Below are 18331 nucleotides of genomic sequence, written 5' to 3' on the forward strand. Positions count from 1 at the left end.
GTAATACAATGTAATTAACTACTTAAAGCAGCAGCAGACAATACAGTTTTTTGAAACGACCTTTTGTGTACTTCCCAGCTCAGATAGACCAGGTAAACACCTACTGCCACTAGATGAATAATCCAAGTCCTCCTAATATAAAAACACAGTAATGGAGTGCCTGGAGAGAAATGCTACCACAAACAAACTTAAAAGATACGGAATACTACCACAAACAAACACAAAGATACGGACACAGCAGTGTACTTTAAACAGCTTATAAAAGTATAATTATTCAATAAAAGTACTTTGCTTTGTATAAATGAGCCAAGAGCCACTCAGTTGTACAGAATTTATAAAGACACTAAAATCAAGATACGCTGATTAATAAGCCTTCCAGCCAATAAAACTACATGCAGAAATCTCAGGTTTTTCCCCAACCTAAACAGACCAGGCTACTATCCAGTGCACTAGATGGAAAATCCACTGACCTCTTGATATAAAAACAAGTGTTTGCTAAAGTGTAAAACTACACTACTTTATCCAACAGCAAGCTCGATAATGAATTCAGACCAAGTAAATCAGTAGAACAGCCAATGAGAGGCAAAATGCACTTTTTCAAAATAAGCACAAGGAAAGACAAATAAATAATTCAAGATATCAGCAGCAGTGTAGAAAGGGAGGAGCTAATTAAGCTTAATTTACAGTATGGGTGGGCAGCATAAAATCATCAGGTTTAAAAATCAGGACAAAAATGGGGAGGGTGAGTGGGGAAAAACTAGAAGGAAATCCCAAGCAGTGCTTTTAGTTAATACAGGCTTGAAATCTTTTCAGAAAAAGACAAAGACCCAGAAATTCACTGTGTATCACTCAAGAAACAATTTAACCAATGAAATAAACATGTGAAATGTGCAGCCTAGATAATTTAAGTGTCTAGTTTCCACATACAACAAAAGCACCAGACCAAGCATATGCCTTTAAAACAGAAAACAAAATGGAGCAGGTAAAACAGAAAGCAGCTCTATCACTCAGAGACAAAATAAAATAGAAGTTTACTTCCTCACCCAGTAGGGAATCACCAGCAGTGATTTAACTTATGCAGGCTTGAAATCTTTTTAGAAAAATAGAATTGCAAAAAATACTGCCCCAAAGCCCAGTTACACATTTACACAGTAACATGCTACATTCCCTTAGGGAAATATGGTGGATGCTTTGGAACATGAGCCATGTATGAGGTGGAAATGCTGTGACATCAGTTAAAAATTAATGACTCAATCTTAGAAGTTTTAAATAATAAATTCCTTTCAGCCATGATCCTCACACAAAAATGGAATGAGTAAGTAACTTTTTCTCATTTTTTCACATCTCTGCATCTGAGGAGGAGACTGCATACAACATATAGTAGAACTAGAGAAGGCTTTAAAGATTAGTGCCAATTGCTTGTAAGTGCGAAATATTAGAAAAGTCATATATAAATAAAATTTCTATTTGTTATTGCAATATGTTTGTAGTTTGTTAGATCACAGAGTACAAAAAGTAAACAGAGAAATGTCAGGTTAGTACACTCAGGTACTCCGGTAAAAGGAAATACATTATATACATCCACAGAGCATACATTGGTAGTGACATCATTAGATATTATAGTCACTTTTTGGTGCTGCAGTATCCATAAATTAGTGAAGCACCAATTTGTGGACATATCATAAGAAGCACTAATAAGTTCCAGCAATATTTTTCTCAAAATGCAGTCAGTAGTAATTGGAAAGTGTGCAACCATTACTTAATATAGTTTCTGAATAAATGTTTAATTTCATTTCATTAAATAAATTACAATGTTTTCAAAACACATTTCTCATCTCCATTTCTCTCTCTGTCTTGTGTTTTTTTCTTTTTTCTCTACTCCTTTTATTCTACTTTCCATAGGTTCAGAGATTCCAGGTGCAGCTCAGCCACCTGTCTCTCTCATGAGGGACTATTCGCCATCTCCCCTGCCTGCCCAGCAATGTCTTAATAGGATAGAGGTGGTGGCTCCACCCTGTGCCACCTTTCCCCAGTGTGAGGCAGCATGGTAAGCTGCAAAAAACATCAGCTTCACGGACTGGGAGAGGCAGCAGTTGAGCAAGTGGTGGAGAGGCACCTACAACCATTACAATGCCTTCTACAGTGGGTGCAAGACTCTCTGACAAAGTCAGCTTTGACCATTGAGCCACCAGAGACCTCCATTCCCACACCATCTGGAGCCCATTCTTCGGGTCCACAGTTGGGAATAATTGACGTCTGCTGGACCAGGGTGGTAACTACTTGCTACACTTCCTCCCCCCTCTTTGTGTGTCTGTCTGCCAGCTCTATGTCTTTTAAACCCCCCCCACCCAATGTCAGTCCACTATACTGTTTCCTGTCTGCATTTTTTATGGCTTCCATTGCTTAACACTTTTTTAAGTCTCTCTTCTATATCCTCTACCCTTACTCCTTCCCCAATTTATCTCTTATAAAACATATTGCAAAATGCGTGTCTATCTCCCACAAAAACCTTGTACCTCTCCTCTCCCACCTTCTTTAGCACATTCCTCTTAATGTCCTCCTTTTGTGTGTCCCTTGTCTTCTCTCTCCCTCTGTTTCCAGCTTTCCTATCTTCCCCCTTTCCAAACTTATAAAAGCCAAATGAGGACCCTTTAAAGTAAACAGGTAATTCTTAAAAGCAGTTTGAGTTAGCTGTTGATCAGCAGCACTCTGTGCAGATTCTAGCAGATCATCTTGAAAGATCAGAGCAGGCTTGTGAATGGAGCTGCCTAGCAAAAATAGCCAAGAGCATTCATGACCTTGCATACATACAGCTTTTACTGCACATATGTACAGTGTTTTTTACCCATTTTATGCTGGTTAAAATGAGCAACCTGCTGTGGGCATTTCATCATAGGGTTGAAATTTTATGAAATTGGCACCATTTATCCATGCTTAGCTGATTTACATACAGGTGTAGTGATGCTCTTCGCTTATTGCCACTGCAGATATATGAACCACAGGACTAGGCAATCCACCCGTAATGTTTTTTGCATTTTTAATTCAAAATTATTCATCATTCATGTTGCATGTCTTTCATTTTTCTGCAAAGCAATATTTAACTTGTACTAAGGAATTCAGCTCCACAATGCTGCCTCACAAATATAGTCTGCTATTTTCCTGCTACAAGTATTACATCTAACTACAGTACGTCACATTGTTTCAACAAAGATCTTTACCTTTTTTAACAGGGACTGCTACAAATTGATTATCTTCATAGTTCCGCTCAGAACCACGAAACTGTGTCCTTGGGTATGTACCCTCTGGTGTTCTTACCATTTGGCGTGAAATACCATCTACAGTCAGAAGAAAAACAAAGCTGTTTCATACAAAGCTGATCAGCAAAGATATTTTTAACTAAGCAAAAGCAAATAACTTTTACACACAGCAGCAAGTTCAGTAAATAATATATGATGCATTGCTTTATGATCCACCTAGCAGCAGGCCACACTGCACGTTTAACTATAAATGCAGCCAGAATGGGATACAAATGCTGCTTGCACATTTCTGTACCATGCATTGGCTAATTACATTATCAATATTGTAGGTTACGACTGATTTGGAAAAATATATTACTTGTAATATATATTCCAAACTAGAGTACTTATTAGAATTTCTGTGTAGCCATTGATGGCCCTGGGAGGTAGTTTCACCTCAGTGATATTCTGTCCTGCCTTATATAAGTGGTACATTTTGGGTTATTTCTGCTTAATATCTGAGCTTTGGCTGGCTAAGATCTACCTGAAATCAACTGGACATATAAGTGAATTTAAGTACACTTTTATCTGCTCTTTTTCATATAGTACTGCATTTGATTTATTTATTTGTGTTTCTCACTGAATATTAACTCAACTGAAGTTGTGGCTGTGGCTCTACAGTTAGTTCCCCACCCATCCTCCCTGTTCTTGTTTTGGTGTTAATATTGGTGGCTATGAAATTGCTCGCCCCTCTTGTAAATTTGCATTTGGATACTCCTTCTGGGCCCATCTCATTTGCTCACTCAACTGAGTGCAGTGAGATCATATTCTGATTTTAGGCACTCCTACTGTGTACAAAGAGAGCATTTGGCTCTGTTCCCTCCCTCAAAAAAATAAAAAATAAATATATATATATATATATATATATATATATATATATATATATATATATATATATATACTTTATTCATCTGCTCTTACTGTAGCTGTCTTAGTTGCTCTTCTGCGTGCTGTTATCTGTTCAGTCGCTCCTACTCTGCACTTATTACTGCTCGTTAGTAGCCTTCTAATTTACTGCCTTCTGCACTTGTTTTTTAGTCATTTGTTAATTTAATTGTATTTATTTAAACTGTATTTGCTGTAATATTGCTACACACTCAAGTGTGCTAGCCTGCACTGCAATTTGGATTGTATTATCTGCTGTTTTAGCTGCTTTTCTGTAAAAAAAAAAACAAAAAAAAAAAAAAACAAAACAAAACAAATTCTAAGCTGGTTTCCTGCCTTTCCTGTAATTAGTCTAGTCCAGATACAGACTTGCTGTATCCAGGACTGTTGGTAAGCTTCTGAGCCCTCCAAGACTTTCTGTGTTGGAGGGAAGCCTTCCAGCTTATCAGTGGGAGTGGTAAGCAGTAGGTTAGCCTATCTACCATGGGAAGAGTGGGTTTTGGCCCAGAAATTGTAGTTCATTGGCCGTTTGGGCAGTTTTTACATCTCTTTCTACTTTTTGGTTTAAAAGCCAGAGTTTGCGTTTGGTCCCCGCCTTTCCTGTAACTAGTCTAGATCAGGTACAGATTTGCTGTATCCAGGACTCTTTGTAAGCTTCTGAGTCCCCCCCCCAAGCCTTTCCGTGTCGGAGGGAAGCCTTCTAGCTTATCAGTGGGAGTGGTAAGAATTAGGTAGCCTATCTGCCACAAGAGGAGTGGTCTCTGTCCCAGAAATTGTAGCTATTGGCTGTTTGAGCAGTTTTTTTCCATCTCTTTCAACTTTCTGGTTTGAAAGCTGCACTTGCGCTGGTTTCCCGCCTTTCCTATAACTAGCTTAGTCCGGATACAGAGTTGCTGTATCCAGGATTGTTGGTAAGTGTCTGAGCCCCTGTAGCATTTCTGTGTTGGAGGGAAGCCTTCTAGCTTATCAGTGGGAGTGGTAAGCACTAGGTAGCCTATCTTCCATGGGAAGAGTGAGTTCTGGCCCAGAAATTGTAGTTTATTCTGTTTTAGATGCAAACAGTTCATTTTGGCAAATTCAGCTTGACAAGAAATCATCACTACCCACTACTCTCAGTACTCCGTTTGGCAGGTACCAACTTTTGAGAATGCCATTTGGGATAAATTCTGCAAGTGAAGTCTTTCAATGTGCAATGGAGCAAATTTTTTTCTTGGCATCCTTGTGCTATTATAGTAGATGACATACTAGTGAGGTCATAATGAATCAGAACATGACAGAAACCTCAGAAAAGTTCTAGAAAGGGCGCATCAAGTGAATCTTAAACTCAATCCACACAAATACAAATTTAGGTTGCAAGAAGTTATTTGTATTGGTCATTTATTTAAGAGTTCATGCTTATGACCAAACCCTTCTAAGCAGCCAGCCATTCTCGAAATGCCAGCTCCAGACAATGTTCAATCCCTGCAATGTTTTTTTTTTGGCATGGTTAACTACGTAGGCAAGTTTATTCCACACTTGAACCAACTTTCAGTACCACTCAGAGCTGACACGTAAAGATATATCCTGGTCTTGATTAGAGCAACACCAAAGAGCATTTGATGTCCTGAAATAAAGAATTGCTAGCCCACCAACTCTCAGATACTATGATGTTCACAAACCAGTTAACACTTTCCTGTGATGCTTCAAAATTTGGTCTTGGTGCAGTCATTCTACAAGGAGATCAACCTGTTGCCTCTGCATTGAGAGCCCTTACCCAAACTGAAATGCAGTATGCCCAGATTGAGAAACAGCTTTTGGCAACTGTGTTTGCATTTTCAAAGTTCCTGTCTGGATCGAAACAGATCACCAGCCTCTAGTCACTATCTTGAGAAAGCCTATGCATTCAACTCCAGCCTGACTGCAACGTATGATGCTAAGATTGCAAAAGTATAATTTCATACTTGTCTACAAGAAAGCAAAACTTCTTTATCTTTCTGATTCACTATCTAGAGCACTCAGAAACATCACAGAAGAGCATGAGAATAAGAACCTTGATTTTGAAGTCATGAAAGTGAGAAATTTTTCTTCCACACATCTTGATGAGCTGAGAGATCACACAGCCACAGATCCAGTTTCACAAAGGCTCAACCACTTTGTCAATCAAGAATGGCCGTCAAAGTAATCGAGTTTACCTCAAGAAACTTTTTTTTCCCATACAGAAATGAGATTTTGTATGACAAAGGTATCATAATCAAAGGTCCGTGAGTAACTGTTCCAAAGTCCTTGCAACAAGAGTACATTACTAACTTGCATCGTGATCACACAGGAGTCCATTCTACCAAAAGAAGGGTGAGAGGGCTAGTATTTTGGCCTTGTATGTCACATGACATTGACAGAGCACTTTAATTTTGTTCAGTGTGTAATAGTACAAAACCACATCAACAGAAGGAATCACTTCAGCTAAACCAGATTCCTGAACTGTCTTGGTTGACAGTAGCCACAGACATTTTCAAGTGAAATAGTCAACATTAATAGGTGTTAGTAGACTCTTCCTCCAATTGGTTCACGATTGACCAACTTCCTAACCTAGTATCCAGTACAATCATTGCTAAGATGAAACATCATTTTGCAGTACATGGTAACCCATACAAAGTTATTTCTGACAATGGCACGCAGTTTACAAGCCAACAGTTCAAAAGATTCACAGAAGAATGGGAATTTATTCATGTCACAAGTAGCCCTGAGTACCCACAGTCAAATGGTTTGGCAGAACGTGCAGTTCAAAGTGCAAAACAGTTACTTGAGAAGTCAAAACAAGATAATACTGATGTTTTCTTGAATCTCATGAATCTCAGAAATGTTCCTCGTGATAGATATCTTGGTCCACCTGCTCAGAGACTTCTGTTGAAACAAACCAGAACCACATTACCAATCAGTAGTCAATTGGTGGTTCCATGTGTCAAGAACAACAGACTAGTGAAAACCAATCTGTTGAAGAAGCACCTAACTCAGAAGTCCTACTACTATAAAACCAGAAAACCACTCAGTCCATTATGAGAAGGAGAAGGGGTAAGGATGCTGATGTCCAAAAGTTATGTTCGGATTGGCATCATGAATAATATTTGTTTACAGCTGAGATCATACATTGTGGAATCACAAGGAGCAGAGTTTAGGTGGAATCGGAAGAAGTTGAGACCGGTGTCCAAGTATATACCATAACACATAGCCTGTGAGAAAGACTATCTCAAAGTGAGTTGTCCGGTGTTCCAATTCCAGAGGAAGTTCCAGAAGACATTCCTGTTCCTGTGACAAATACACAAGTTCTTGATATGAGTTGTGCACTGCAGACTGTCCATGTTGCAAAATTTGATTCACACTGCTATGTCACGAGATATGGTCGCATCTCTAAACTCTGTAACAGATATAAAGGAACTTGGGTGTGAACATTGTGTTTTGTTTCTAATGTACATAGTAATGCATGTCTAACTCTAATGTTGTTTTTTTTTTCAAAGGGCAATCTTTTTAAGAGGGAGGATGTAGATCAGTATGTGTGTATGTACCTTTAAGAAGCTATCCAAAGGCTTGTACAAGTGTATAAATACTGAGCACATGCAAGCTAGACTGCCATTTTGTAGTAAGCTGTCGAGATGTAAGCATGTATGTATGTAAGGTTTGTCTGCTAGCTAGTTTGTTCATACTTCATGATGATGCTATCCATCCGGATGTGTTTCTATATATTAAAGCATCTAAACAAAGTCCCCCGCCTGCCTGTCATATGTATTAGAAAAGAACAAGAGACAGCTACTGAGTCTCCTAGTTTTGTTTTGCCTTGCCCACACAACTGTCATCATGTACACACTACTGCACTGCATCCATTTATTTGTTCTTCTCACAGGGGATGACAACCACACAGGATCATAGGAGGTTACTAGGCTATCAGCCTGGAGGTCATTTCAAGTTTAGCAGCTTCATCCCAATGTCATACCATAGATACTCTAGACAATACCCATGATTGTATTTAGTAAAGACTGCCAATGTCCAGGAGGGTTGTGGTTGCTATCCCCAGTATGAATTTGTGGTGCCCCATTCACTCATCCAGGTTCCTTTTAAACAGTGTGTGATGACTCACCACTGCACCAGTAAGCACAGAGCCTCAATCTTCACCACTGGAATCTGTTGGGGGGATGTTCACTGAGAAGATAATAGGTACACACACAGTATTTCCAGATGCAGCACTCTGCATAAAGTGCAATTTCGCTTAACAGCACACAAAGACCAAAGTCTGGGGCTGGTTTCTCCCTCTTCCTCCAGATCCCTAATAAGACTCCCCACTGGCACAGCTATAGAGTTCAGATCTCAGCTGAGTGACCAAGCCAAGACCTCCAGCACCCTCTCTGTCCAATCAATGCTTTGGGTCCCTGCCCAAGTAGCTGACACACACACTCTGAGGTCTGATTTACACACAGACACACACACACACACACACACACACACACACACCTGGGAAAGGCTGGCACAGGTTTACTAGCTATGCCCCCTTCTGCCCAGACTACAAGGTAGTTTCCATTGTCACCAGTCACTCCTTATCAGCTACTTTAGGGCCGTTAACAAAGGGTGTACAATTTTACTGTGTAACATCAACACTAATACAAATGGTAGTTTGACCAAGAGCAAGGCTCTTAGGAGTGGCCCACACAGTGTCACCAAATAAATATGCAAGTACTCTCAAAACTTAAATACCTCTACAAAGAGCCACAGTGAAAGGTTTAAATATATTTAATAATAAAAAGAGCAAGACAACATTAAATATATATTCACAGTGACATCAGAGTTCAAAACCACAGGAAATATTTAAACTAACACTGCAGTACAGACACACACAAAGAAAAAACAAAATCTAAACTAAGCTTCGCTATACTCCTGACTGTATCTAAGAGAGTTACTGTACCCTAGCAACTTGGCAGATGTGGTGAGTGGTTCTTCTTTTTGATGTCAGATCCATGACAGAATGCTCAGTTTCACTGAGAAACTTCTCAAAATATATCTAAAATATTACTGTTGGGATAGCTTGCAGAATGGCATCATTTCTGGTCATCTGACTTCTAGTTCCCAAGTAAAACCTCCATTGCTGAAAATGGCAGTATTTAGCATCCACCTGTAAAAATACTCATACAAGGGATTTTGCTGAGATCTTTGGCAGGTGCTGGAAATCATAAAACAATTGCATTCCTTCATGCTTTCAAAGTAGCAATTAGTTCACCCCAGAGACCATGCACGAAGCTTCATAGTACAGACATTGTGTCTCTAGCTGTACTGAAACATCTTTATGGCCTAGCCTATAAAGTAATTTAATTTCAGATACTTTTTCTAAAGTTTGCTGGACTGAGGTTAACCTTCCAATTTCCTCTGTTAAAACAGATACATTTAAACAGTTACAAGAGTGTATTTACATTTCTGTTCTCTTTCAGTAGGGCACACTGTGGATACATTTTAAACACAGCACTTTACAAATACCTTTTCAACACACACTTCTGTACAAACCAGTTTGATATACACATGACATACAGTTCTAATACATTGGTAACACCAGCATCTTGTATAAATTAGTTTGATATTCACAAATTACAAAATTCTGGCTAGCTGTGCTGGCAGTACCTCCTTTCATCACAGCATCATAGAGGTGCTCTCCTTCACATGAATACATCCATTAATTCCGTAACCATGGCAAAACATCTACAGGCCATTAATTTCCTATTTGGGTGTGTTATTAGCCCATGTGTTTCTCAGGAGGTTAAAGCCTGGAGATAGGAGACTGGCTGTCTCATGACAACGCACAGCTTTCACTCAAGATCTAACTCTTCACTAGGGTGAGTAGTGGCTCCAGTATATACTGCTGCTCTACGGAGGTCCCATAGATGCCTTGCATGCATGCACGTCTTCTTAACATAAGTGCAACATGTAGCCTCATACACTCATTAGATACTCCTGCAATGTCTAAGCACTCCTGTTGGAGCCAGCATTATAGTGAGCCATAATGCCTGACCCCAGGATGGTGAAGTCAATGTCATTTGCTAACTCCCCTCCTTTCCCCAACCCTTTCAGAGTTCAAGAAGCTAATTGGAACTTGGGTTACCTGGGTCATAGGGCTTTATCCTTTTACGCAGCTGCATATGCTATATGACTTTTCATTCAATTCAGTTCAGTTAAAGTAAAAGATTTTATTTTTATTTATTGATTTCTATTTTGTTTACCATATTTGTCTTACTGGGTTTAGTCAAAAATCTCTTTTTAGAAGTGGACTGGGAAAAAAAGCCCCAACATATTACAAACATTTTTAAACAGACATTCAGTAATGTACATAAACAGACAGTAAACAGATAACCATTTGAAATGTTGGGATCCACTACAATAAGTCCTGAAACAGAGACTGAATGTCCGAAAGAACGGACATACATATACTAAAGTCTGAGATGCCATTTCTCAGAATAGTCCCTGTTCTCTAAGGTATGGCGGGCTCTGAGCTGATGTATATAAGTTCAGAGGGGGGAGGGATGCAGATGGAATTGCCCCCCAGAAAAAGAAGTTTTATGGATAAGAGCAATTTTCAAGATTTACGCTTGTCTGGGTTTTCAAGGTTTTTTTTTGGGGGGGGGGGTTGGCACTTGACATTTTGAATGCCAACATTTCAACAGAGAACCCATTAAATAACATACATTAACAACTATGCATACATTTGTTAATTAGACTACATTCATATGAAACAAAGGCAAACACTACAGTATAAAAGATATTTATGCATTTAGGAGACATTGAAAACTGAGCATTGGAAGAGGTGTATTAGTAGGGTTGCCAAACGGATAATAGACCTCGTGGCTAGTGATTAGAAGTGGTATGGTAATAAGCAGGTTCAGAGACAATTATATATGGCTATCATAAGGTTTATATTACAAGTACAGACATGGGCTGATGAGCTGTGGCACAAAAACTATGTATATGATTTGCAGATGTTTAAAACTATTTAGGTATTGATGAAGACTAGTTGTGGACTCTTGAGTACAGTGAAATGGTTTGATGATATGGAAGCTGAATGATATTCACCTTAAAGTAGACACCTCCTCTGAGACTTAATGATATATTACATTTGACCTGATCATCATAGTATAGGGAGGTTAAGATGATGGCAACTGGGAGGGGGAGGTCAGTGAGGCCAAGGGACTAATAAAACTAAACAAAACAACACTGTGTTTTTGCAGGGGGTATCGTGTTTTACAGGGGACCCATACCTGTCATTTTTGTAACTTCAAAGTTGCAAAACCTCAACAAAATGGAAAGAGACTGTCTGAAGGCTTTGCATGATTTATACTTGTTGATTGTATACTTTACGTTTTGCCTAGATAATGGCTGAAAACAGTCTAGTCTGAGGCACCCCACATACTGAATGAATGAATTAATTAATTAAATAATTTGCACCAAGGTCAACTTTGCTTTTTTTTTTTTGCTCCACTTTTGGAAAAATACCAATAGATCTAGAGAAATGAAGAAACAATTTCCCCACAAAGATAGCAAGATACAATAATTGCTAGTCTGGTAGATAGCCCACAGGATTAAAGCTGTGAGCTGTTCTTCTTCTTCTGGATTTTCCTGGTTAGGGGTCGCCACAGCAGATCACCTGTCCACTCATGACTGGCAGTGGAGTTTTACAGTGTTGAGTTGCCAGCCCAGCGCCCAACCTTCCGCAGAAGGCATGCACTCACACACACACACACACACACACACACACACACACACACACACCTAGGGCCAATTTAGAGTGTCCAATCCACCTGCAGCATGTCTTTGGTATGTGGGAGGAAACCGGAGCACCCGGAGGAAACCCACGCGATCACAGGGAGGACATGCAGACTACACACAGAAGGCACCCCAGCCGAGGATCAAACCGGAGAACCTCTTGCTGTGAGGCGACAATGCTAACCACTGCACCACCGTGGCCTCCAAAGCTGTGAGCTGTTAACAAGCCGAATTCTGTAGTCCAGGGTTAGATTTCATCAGTCTCCATTTGCCTATTATGTGACTCTGAGCACAGGGTTTCTAACCCAGTGCTCTGGATCCACTAACAAATTGGGCCAGGCTCCTCAATGATGCACTGGAATGCATGCCTAGTAATTACACGTGAACCATCTGAAAATTATATGGCTTACAGAATATCAATGGAGTGTGTCATTAATTTATCACTTAAAACATAAGCATACGTGTATTAGGAGAAAAGAAAAACGATAGTAACATTTTCCCATTTACATGCGTTATAGATTACATATCTTTTCTAATAACAGCTGTCTTTCAGTCTAATACTATATAAATTGCTTAATTCCTGCCTTGCCTTACACCTCACTCCTCCTCCTCCTGAAATTATCCTGCATGTATTCTTCCCAGAAATTCCATTTATTTCTATGTAATTTGCACCTTCCCTTTATTAAACATCCCTCTTCCAGTTCTTTTATCTCTTTTCCAATATCAAAAACTTTAAATACAGTTGGTCTAGATTTTGATTTCTATTTTTTAGTAAAAGAATTAAACTTAATAAGGCCTAAATATGTCTATGCAATCCTGTATCCCAGCTGAAAATAATCATTTCCTTCAGCTACAGCCATTTGCTCACCCAGTATTTTATAACTTTCTGTTAGTGTTGTGTATATGAGCTTTAACTGTGTAACTGTACAACAGTCCTTCAAATCAGGTGATCGCAAACCACCTTGTTCTATTAGAGGGATCAACTTATCCCCCTTGACTCTTGCCCTCTTCTCCTACCAGATAAAATCCTTCAACTCTAATTGCAGTTCACAACTTTTTTGCCAGTTGATAAAAATATGCCTGAGCTGCATATAAAACTAAGGTAACTACAACTTTTTCACTTCTTGTATCTGACTATCCATATCCATAAACCAGAGCTTCAGTTTTCTCATGCTTTAATCATCTTTATTGAATTATCACTTATGACATAGGCAATCATACATTTATATGAAACAAACCATATTGACATGTTCTCAGTTACAAACATTGTACATCACATACAGTCTTCTGTACAGTGATTGTCAATCCAGCATTGCATAACTCATTCAATTCCTGACTTCTAAACCTCATTCCTCCCCCAAAACATTACACACGTCTTGTTCTCACAATTCCCATTTTTTCTATGTAAATTGTTCATACCCTTTTCTAAAGATCCAAGTTCCAGTTCTTTTATACCTGTTACTATATTCACTACTTCAGATATGACTAGTTATGCATTACAATTTTCTTAATAGCCAACAGAATTGAACATAGCAAGGCATTACTATATCTAGGCAATTCAGAGCCTGTATCCCAGCTCAAAAAATAAATTCCTTAGTTACACCAATTTGCTCACCCAGTATTTCTGACCGAGTAGTCTGTAGGGAATTTTAAAAGCCTAACTCATTGCACTCCCAAAAAATATGTTCCCAATAATCTATTTCTTCTTCATACCTGCAAATGTCTTCATACCTGTAACACTTGCAATCTAATCAAGGAAAGATTCTTTTGAGTCTGCCTTGGGTATACAAATACCTATACAAATACTGCCAAGCAAAAATCCTAAATCTTCTAGACTTTGTTATGTATATGGGAGCCATACATATACCTTCCCATTATTTCCTTGTGAATTATTTTTCCAATCTCTATTCCCAATATTTTATAAACTCCTCTGATTGATTTCTATAGGCATCATGCAATGTTGTATATGCCTACTAATTATTATTTTTTAAAAAGCAGCTTTCGTTCTAGATTCAACTAAAAACTTTACCAATGCTGGTCTTTCACTTAGGATTCCCCTATTGCTTTCAGTTTGCATTTTTTTCTGATATCAATCCTTGATAGGGAAGGGAGGCTTGAGCCTGCAGTCCAAATGGATTCTTGGCCTCTTCCCATTCTATTATCATGTTCTCTCCAGTTATTTTCTTCCAATACCTTGGGTCCCTTTGTCATTTCATCCAGTAAATTCCTACCCCTTCTTGCCTGTTCTATGTACCTCTAATTGCAGTCTTCCCTATGGGCAGAATCTCCTTTTTCCATTCCTGTGTTGGCATAATTCATATAATACTTTCTGCTGCTTTAAGAATATAATATTCTGTATGGCTATTGTTTTTCTTGTTAAGGATCTGCATCCAAAATCCCACTCTGTCCTTATTTCCTGACCCTCACCCATTTCATCATCATCCCTTTTCACTTTGAATTACAGCTTTCTGCTTTGTCCTATGCAGAGGAACCTTAACTGTGAAACTCTAAAATATCCATTCAAATTAGGTAATCCCAAACTACCTTGTTCTAATAGAAGGATTATCTTATCCCACTTGACCCTTGCCCTCTTCCCCTCCCAGATAAAATTATTCAACTGTTTAATTGCTATCCACAATTTCTCCTCTGGTTGATAAAAAAAAAAATATGCCTGACCTGTGTACGAAAATGGACTAAAACATTCACTGCTTATATCTTGCTATCCATGACCATAAACAAGCGCTTCCATTTCTTCAGTTTTTGTATTAGCTTTTGTTTAGTCTCTTCCCCCAAATCCTTAGCTGCTAGAACAGAATCTCTTTTAACCCATACTCCAAAATACTTCATTTTATCATGTCCCCATAAATACGGGTATTGCTGAACCAATTCATGTGTCTGTACATAGTTTACAGCTATAGCTACTGCTTTATCTTTATTAATTTTATATCATTTAAACTGCCTCAGAATGTTTCACAACATTGAGATGCTCTTTTATAGTTTATCAGGTACAAAATATCTGCAAATAAAGGTAACTTTTCTTGATTACCATACCAACTATATCCTTGAATTTGAGTCACTTATTTTCTTTGCCAATGGTTCTAAATAAAATCCAAACAATAAAAGGGAATGAGTACACTCCTGCCTGGTTCTTCTGTTCAGAAAGAACTTCCCAGACAGGAACCCCCCCCAACTTTAATTTTCACTCCAATCCCTCAAATATCTCCTAATACACTTTATTATTGTGTCAGCGAATGCAAATGCTTCAAATGCCCTACTCATAAAATCTAAGCTTACTCTATTGAATGTTTTCTCTGCATCAAGACCCACCAACAATGGTGGCATTTTCTTACATTCTGCTTCCTGGTCATTGCTCTATTAATGTTGTCAAATGTTTTCCTCCCCAGTACAAAACCACATTGAGCCACATCTATCAGTTTTGGCAACACCTCTGCAATTCCTTTAGCCATTATGGACAAACATTTTGTAATCATGGTTTGGAATTGAAATGGGCCTATATGTAGCTAGATCTGCTGGATATATACCATCTTTAGGTATTATACTCGCCACAGCTTTCTTCTAGGATGATGGTTCTTTCCTTCCTCTTAAAATACTGTTAAACAAAACCTTCCAGATCTTTATCACTTTCTTCCCTCCTAGCTTCCAAACTTCCTTGGGAATAGCATCTAATCCTGGAGGCTTTCCTGTAGATTGGTTATACAATCACCATTTTTAACTCATCTCCTCTTATTCTAATTGAGCCTTGTCCATATTTAACTTCAACATATTGCTTGAATATGCTTCAAATCTTGCTTAAATATTTCCATCTGTGCTTTTTCTTGATTTCTACATTTCTCTTCTTTGTACAGATTTTCATACCATTTCTGAACTATTTCTAATATCACTATACAATCTCTGGTTACTTTCTTTGCTATAGGCCTCCTTAAGCTTGGCAACATTCTATCTTCTATTGTGTGAGTTGTTGTGCTAAACGTTTTTGACCTCTGGAGTTATCATCAAAAAAATTTTCTAAACAGCAATCTTTCTAAATTCATGCATATTATCCAGGTAGCCCCTTATTTTCTCTTTAGCACTCTGCAGTTGCACCTCTTCTTGTTCTGTGATAGTCCCCTTATTCTGCAATACTCTATCCTTTGCCAATCCCTCTAAATAATTCTTATTTCTTGACCATTTCTCTTTTCTTTACTTCAACCCTATTTTTAAACTCCACTTTCATTTTATCCCACTCCCTAGCTGATGAAAGTTCTATCTCCCCTAATATATCCTGAATAATTTCCACTACCCATTCCTTAATTTCTTTTCTTTTTAACAGATAGGTGGGGAAGTACCAGTGTCTCATTTTTACTTCATTACCCTTTATTTGTATATAGTTATTATCGGCACATGATCTGAAATAGTTACTTAATGTGTATCAAAACTTTCAATTAAATGCACATGTTCCTGTGAAATATGATTTCTGTCTAGCCAACCCCAGTTGTACCTTGAGGAATAATATGTAAATTCCCTCAGAGTTCCTACTACTGAATTCACATACTCCATGCCAAATATTTTCATAAATTTCTTCAAAAATCTATGTTTGTTATATTTTCCCTTCTAGGCCCCCCCAGATACATCCTCTCTGCTGCAAATCAAATTCCAGTCCCTACCTGTAAGTAATATTCCCTGATAAAGCTGCTTACTTTTCCCAGAATTTTCTTAAGCTCCATAATAGCAGTTTTAGGTGGAATATAAATACATGCCAGTGCAATCCTCCTCCAATGCCATTAGCACATTACTACCACAAATGTAACATTATTATCTTTTTTTCCCTCTTCCATCAGTACTGGAGCGCCTCTAACAATTAATGTAAGTACTCTCCTTTTTTCTTTTGTCACAGATATTCTGCTGAATATCCATCCTGACATCCTTTCTTTATCAAATCTGCAAGCTCAGTTCTTTCTAAATTGGCTTCCTGTAGCTTAGCTATCTCCACTCTGCATTTCTTAATATAGTTCACTATTCTTTCTTTTTAGTATATACCTGTTAGAACATTCACATTCCAAACTATTAAGGAAAGTCCTGCCATTATGATAAGTTATTGTTCCCATCTGTTATACATAACAGCTTTTTTAAAAATGTCTATTTTCTGCTTTACCACACAGGTAAAAAAACACACTTTCCAAAGCTAAGAATACAGCATCCATGGGACCAGATGACATCCCAGGCTGTGTACTACATGAACTGGCACCTCACCTGTCATGTTTAATCATAGTCTCACCTCAGGCTTCTTGCCCACTGAGTGGCGCACAGCTACATTTATCCCACTCCACAAAGGGGGAATCCACCTTGGCTCCCGGGAACTACTGCCCCATCAGTCTGATGAGCCTGATCTGCAAGGCCATGGAATGTATTATCATGGAACTTATAAACAAAGATATTGGCAACCTTTAAACACTGGACCCTGCACAGTTTGGGTTCGTGAAGGGCCGATCTTGTCTCCTGAACCTGATTGACTTCTTCAAATCAGTCTCCAGAGCCGTGGACAAGGATAAGGTGGTCCACACAGCCTATCTGGATCTCGCCAAGGCTTTCAACACTGTCCCCCACTGTAGAATCATAGATAAACTTACTAAGCTGGGCATTAATCCCTATGTCACTCGATGGGTTGCCAACTGGCTTACTGACAGTACCTACACTGTAAAAGTAGCCGACTCCAAATCCAGCTCCAGACAAGTGACAAGTGGAGTACCTCGGGGTTCAGTCCTGGGACCGTTCTTGTTTGGCATCTACTTCTCTGAAGTACAGGCCAACACTAAGGGACTCTCGCTAACAATGTTCACAGATGACTGCAAACTGGGAGCCATTATTGAATCCCCAAATGATGTGGATATTCTACAAAAGGGCCTTAAAGAAACAGATGCTTGGTGCCAGAGCCATGGGCTCAAGCTCAATGCCAAGAACTATATAGTTATCCCCATTGGGAAAAACAAGTACCCATGATTTGCCACATAGGTGGCAGTACACTAAACACCAAAAGTGTGATAAGAGACTTAGGGAAACAGGTGGACAATGGACTCACCTCCAATAACCACATCACCACAACAGTCAGGAAATCCTTCTATGTGGCACACCTCATCACTAAGGGCTTTTCATCCAGAAAAAAGGAGGTCATCGTACCACTGTACTCATCCCTCATTAGACCCATTACAGAATATAATGCCCCATTTGGTATGTACCTCTCAAGACATCTGCAACAAATGGAAAGACTGCAGAAATACCTCACTAAAAGAATCCCAGGCCTAAAGCAGATGCCCTATGCTGACTGTCTAAAAAAACTCCAGCTATACTCTGTCACATATTGTCTACTCAGAGGCTATCGCTGCTTA

General features: G+C 38.8%; 1 protein-coding gene across 1 annotated transcript in view; it reads right to left on the reverse strand.

Moving 5' to 3' along the window:
* PHYHD1 (phytanoyl-CoA dioxygenase domain containing 1) overlaps nt 1–18331 on the reverse strand; it is a 440621-nt gene that overhangs the window by 99173 nt on the left and 323117 nt on the right. The window contains exon 9 of the mRNA XM_044058772.1: nt 3219–3335. Coding sequence (XP_043914707.1) covers nt 3219–3335 — 117 coding nt within the window. The remainder of the gene's footprint in view (nt 1–3218; nt 3336–18331) is intronic.

This window comes from Protopterus annectens, chromosome 16.part0 (genome assembly GCF_019279795.1).
Source record: "Protopterus annectens isolate FY-2018-M chromosome 16.part0, PAN1.0, whole genome shotgun sequence".
NCBI lineage: Eukaryota > Metazoa > Chordata > Ceratodontiformes > Protopteridae > Protopterus > Protopterus annectens.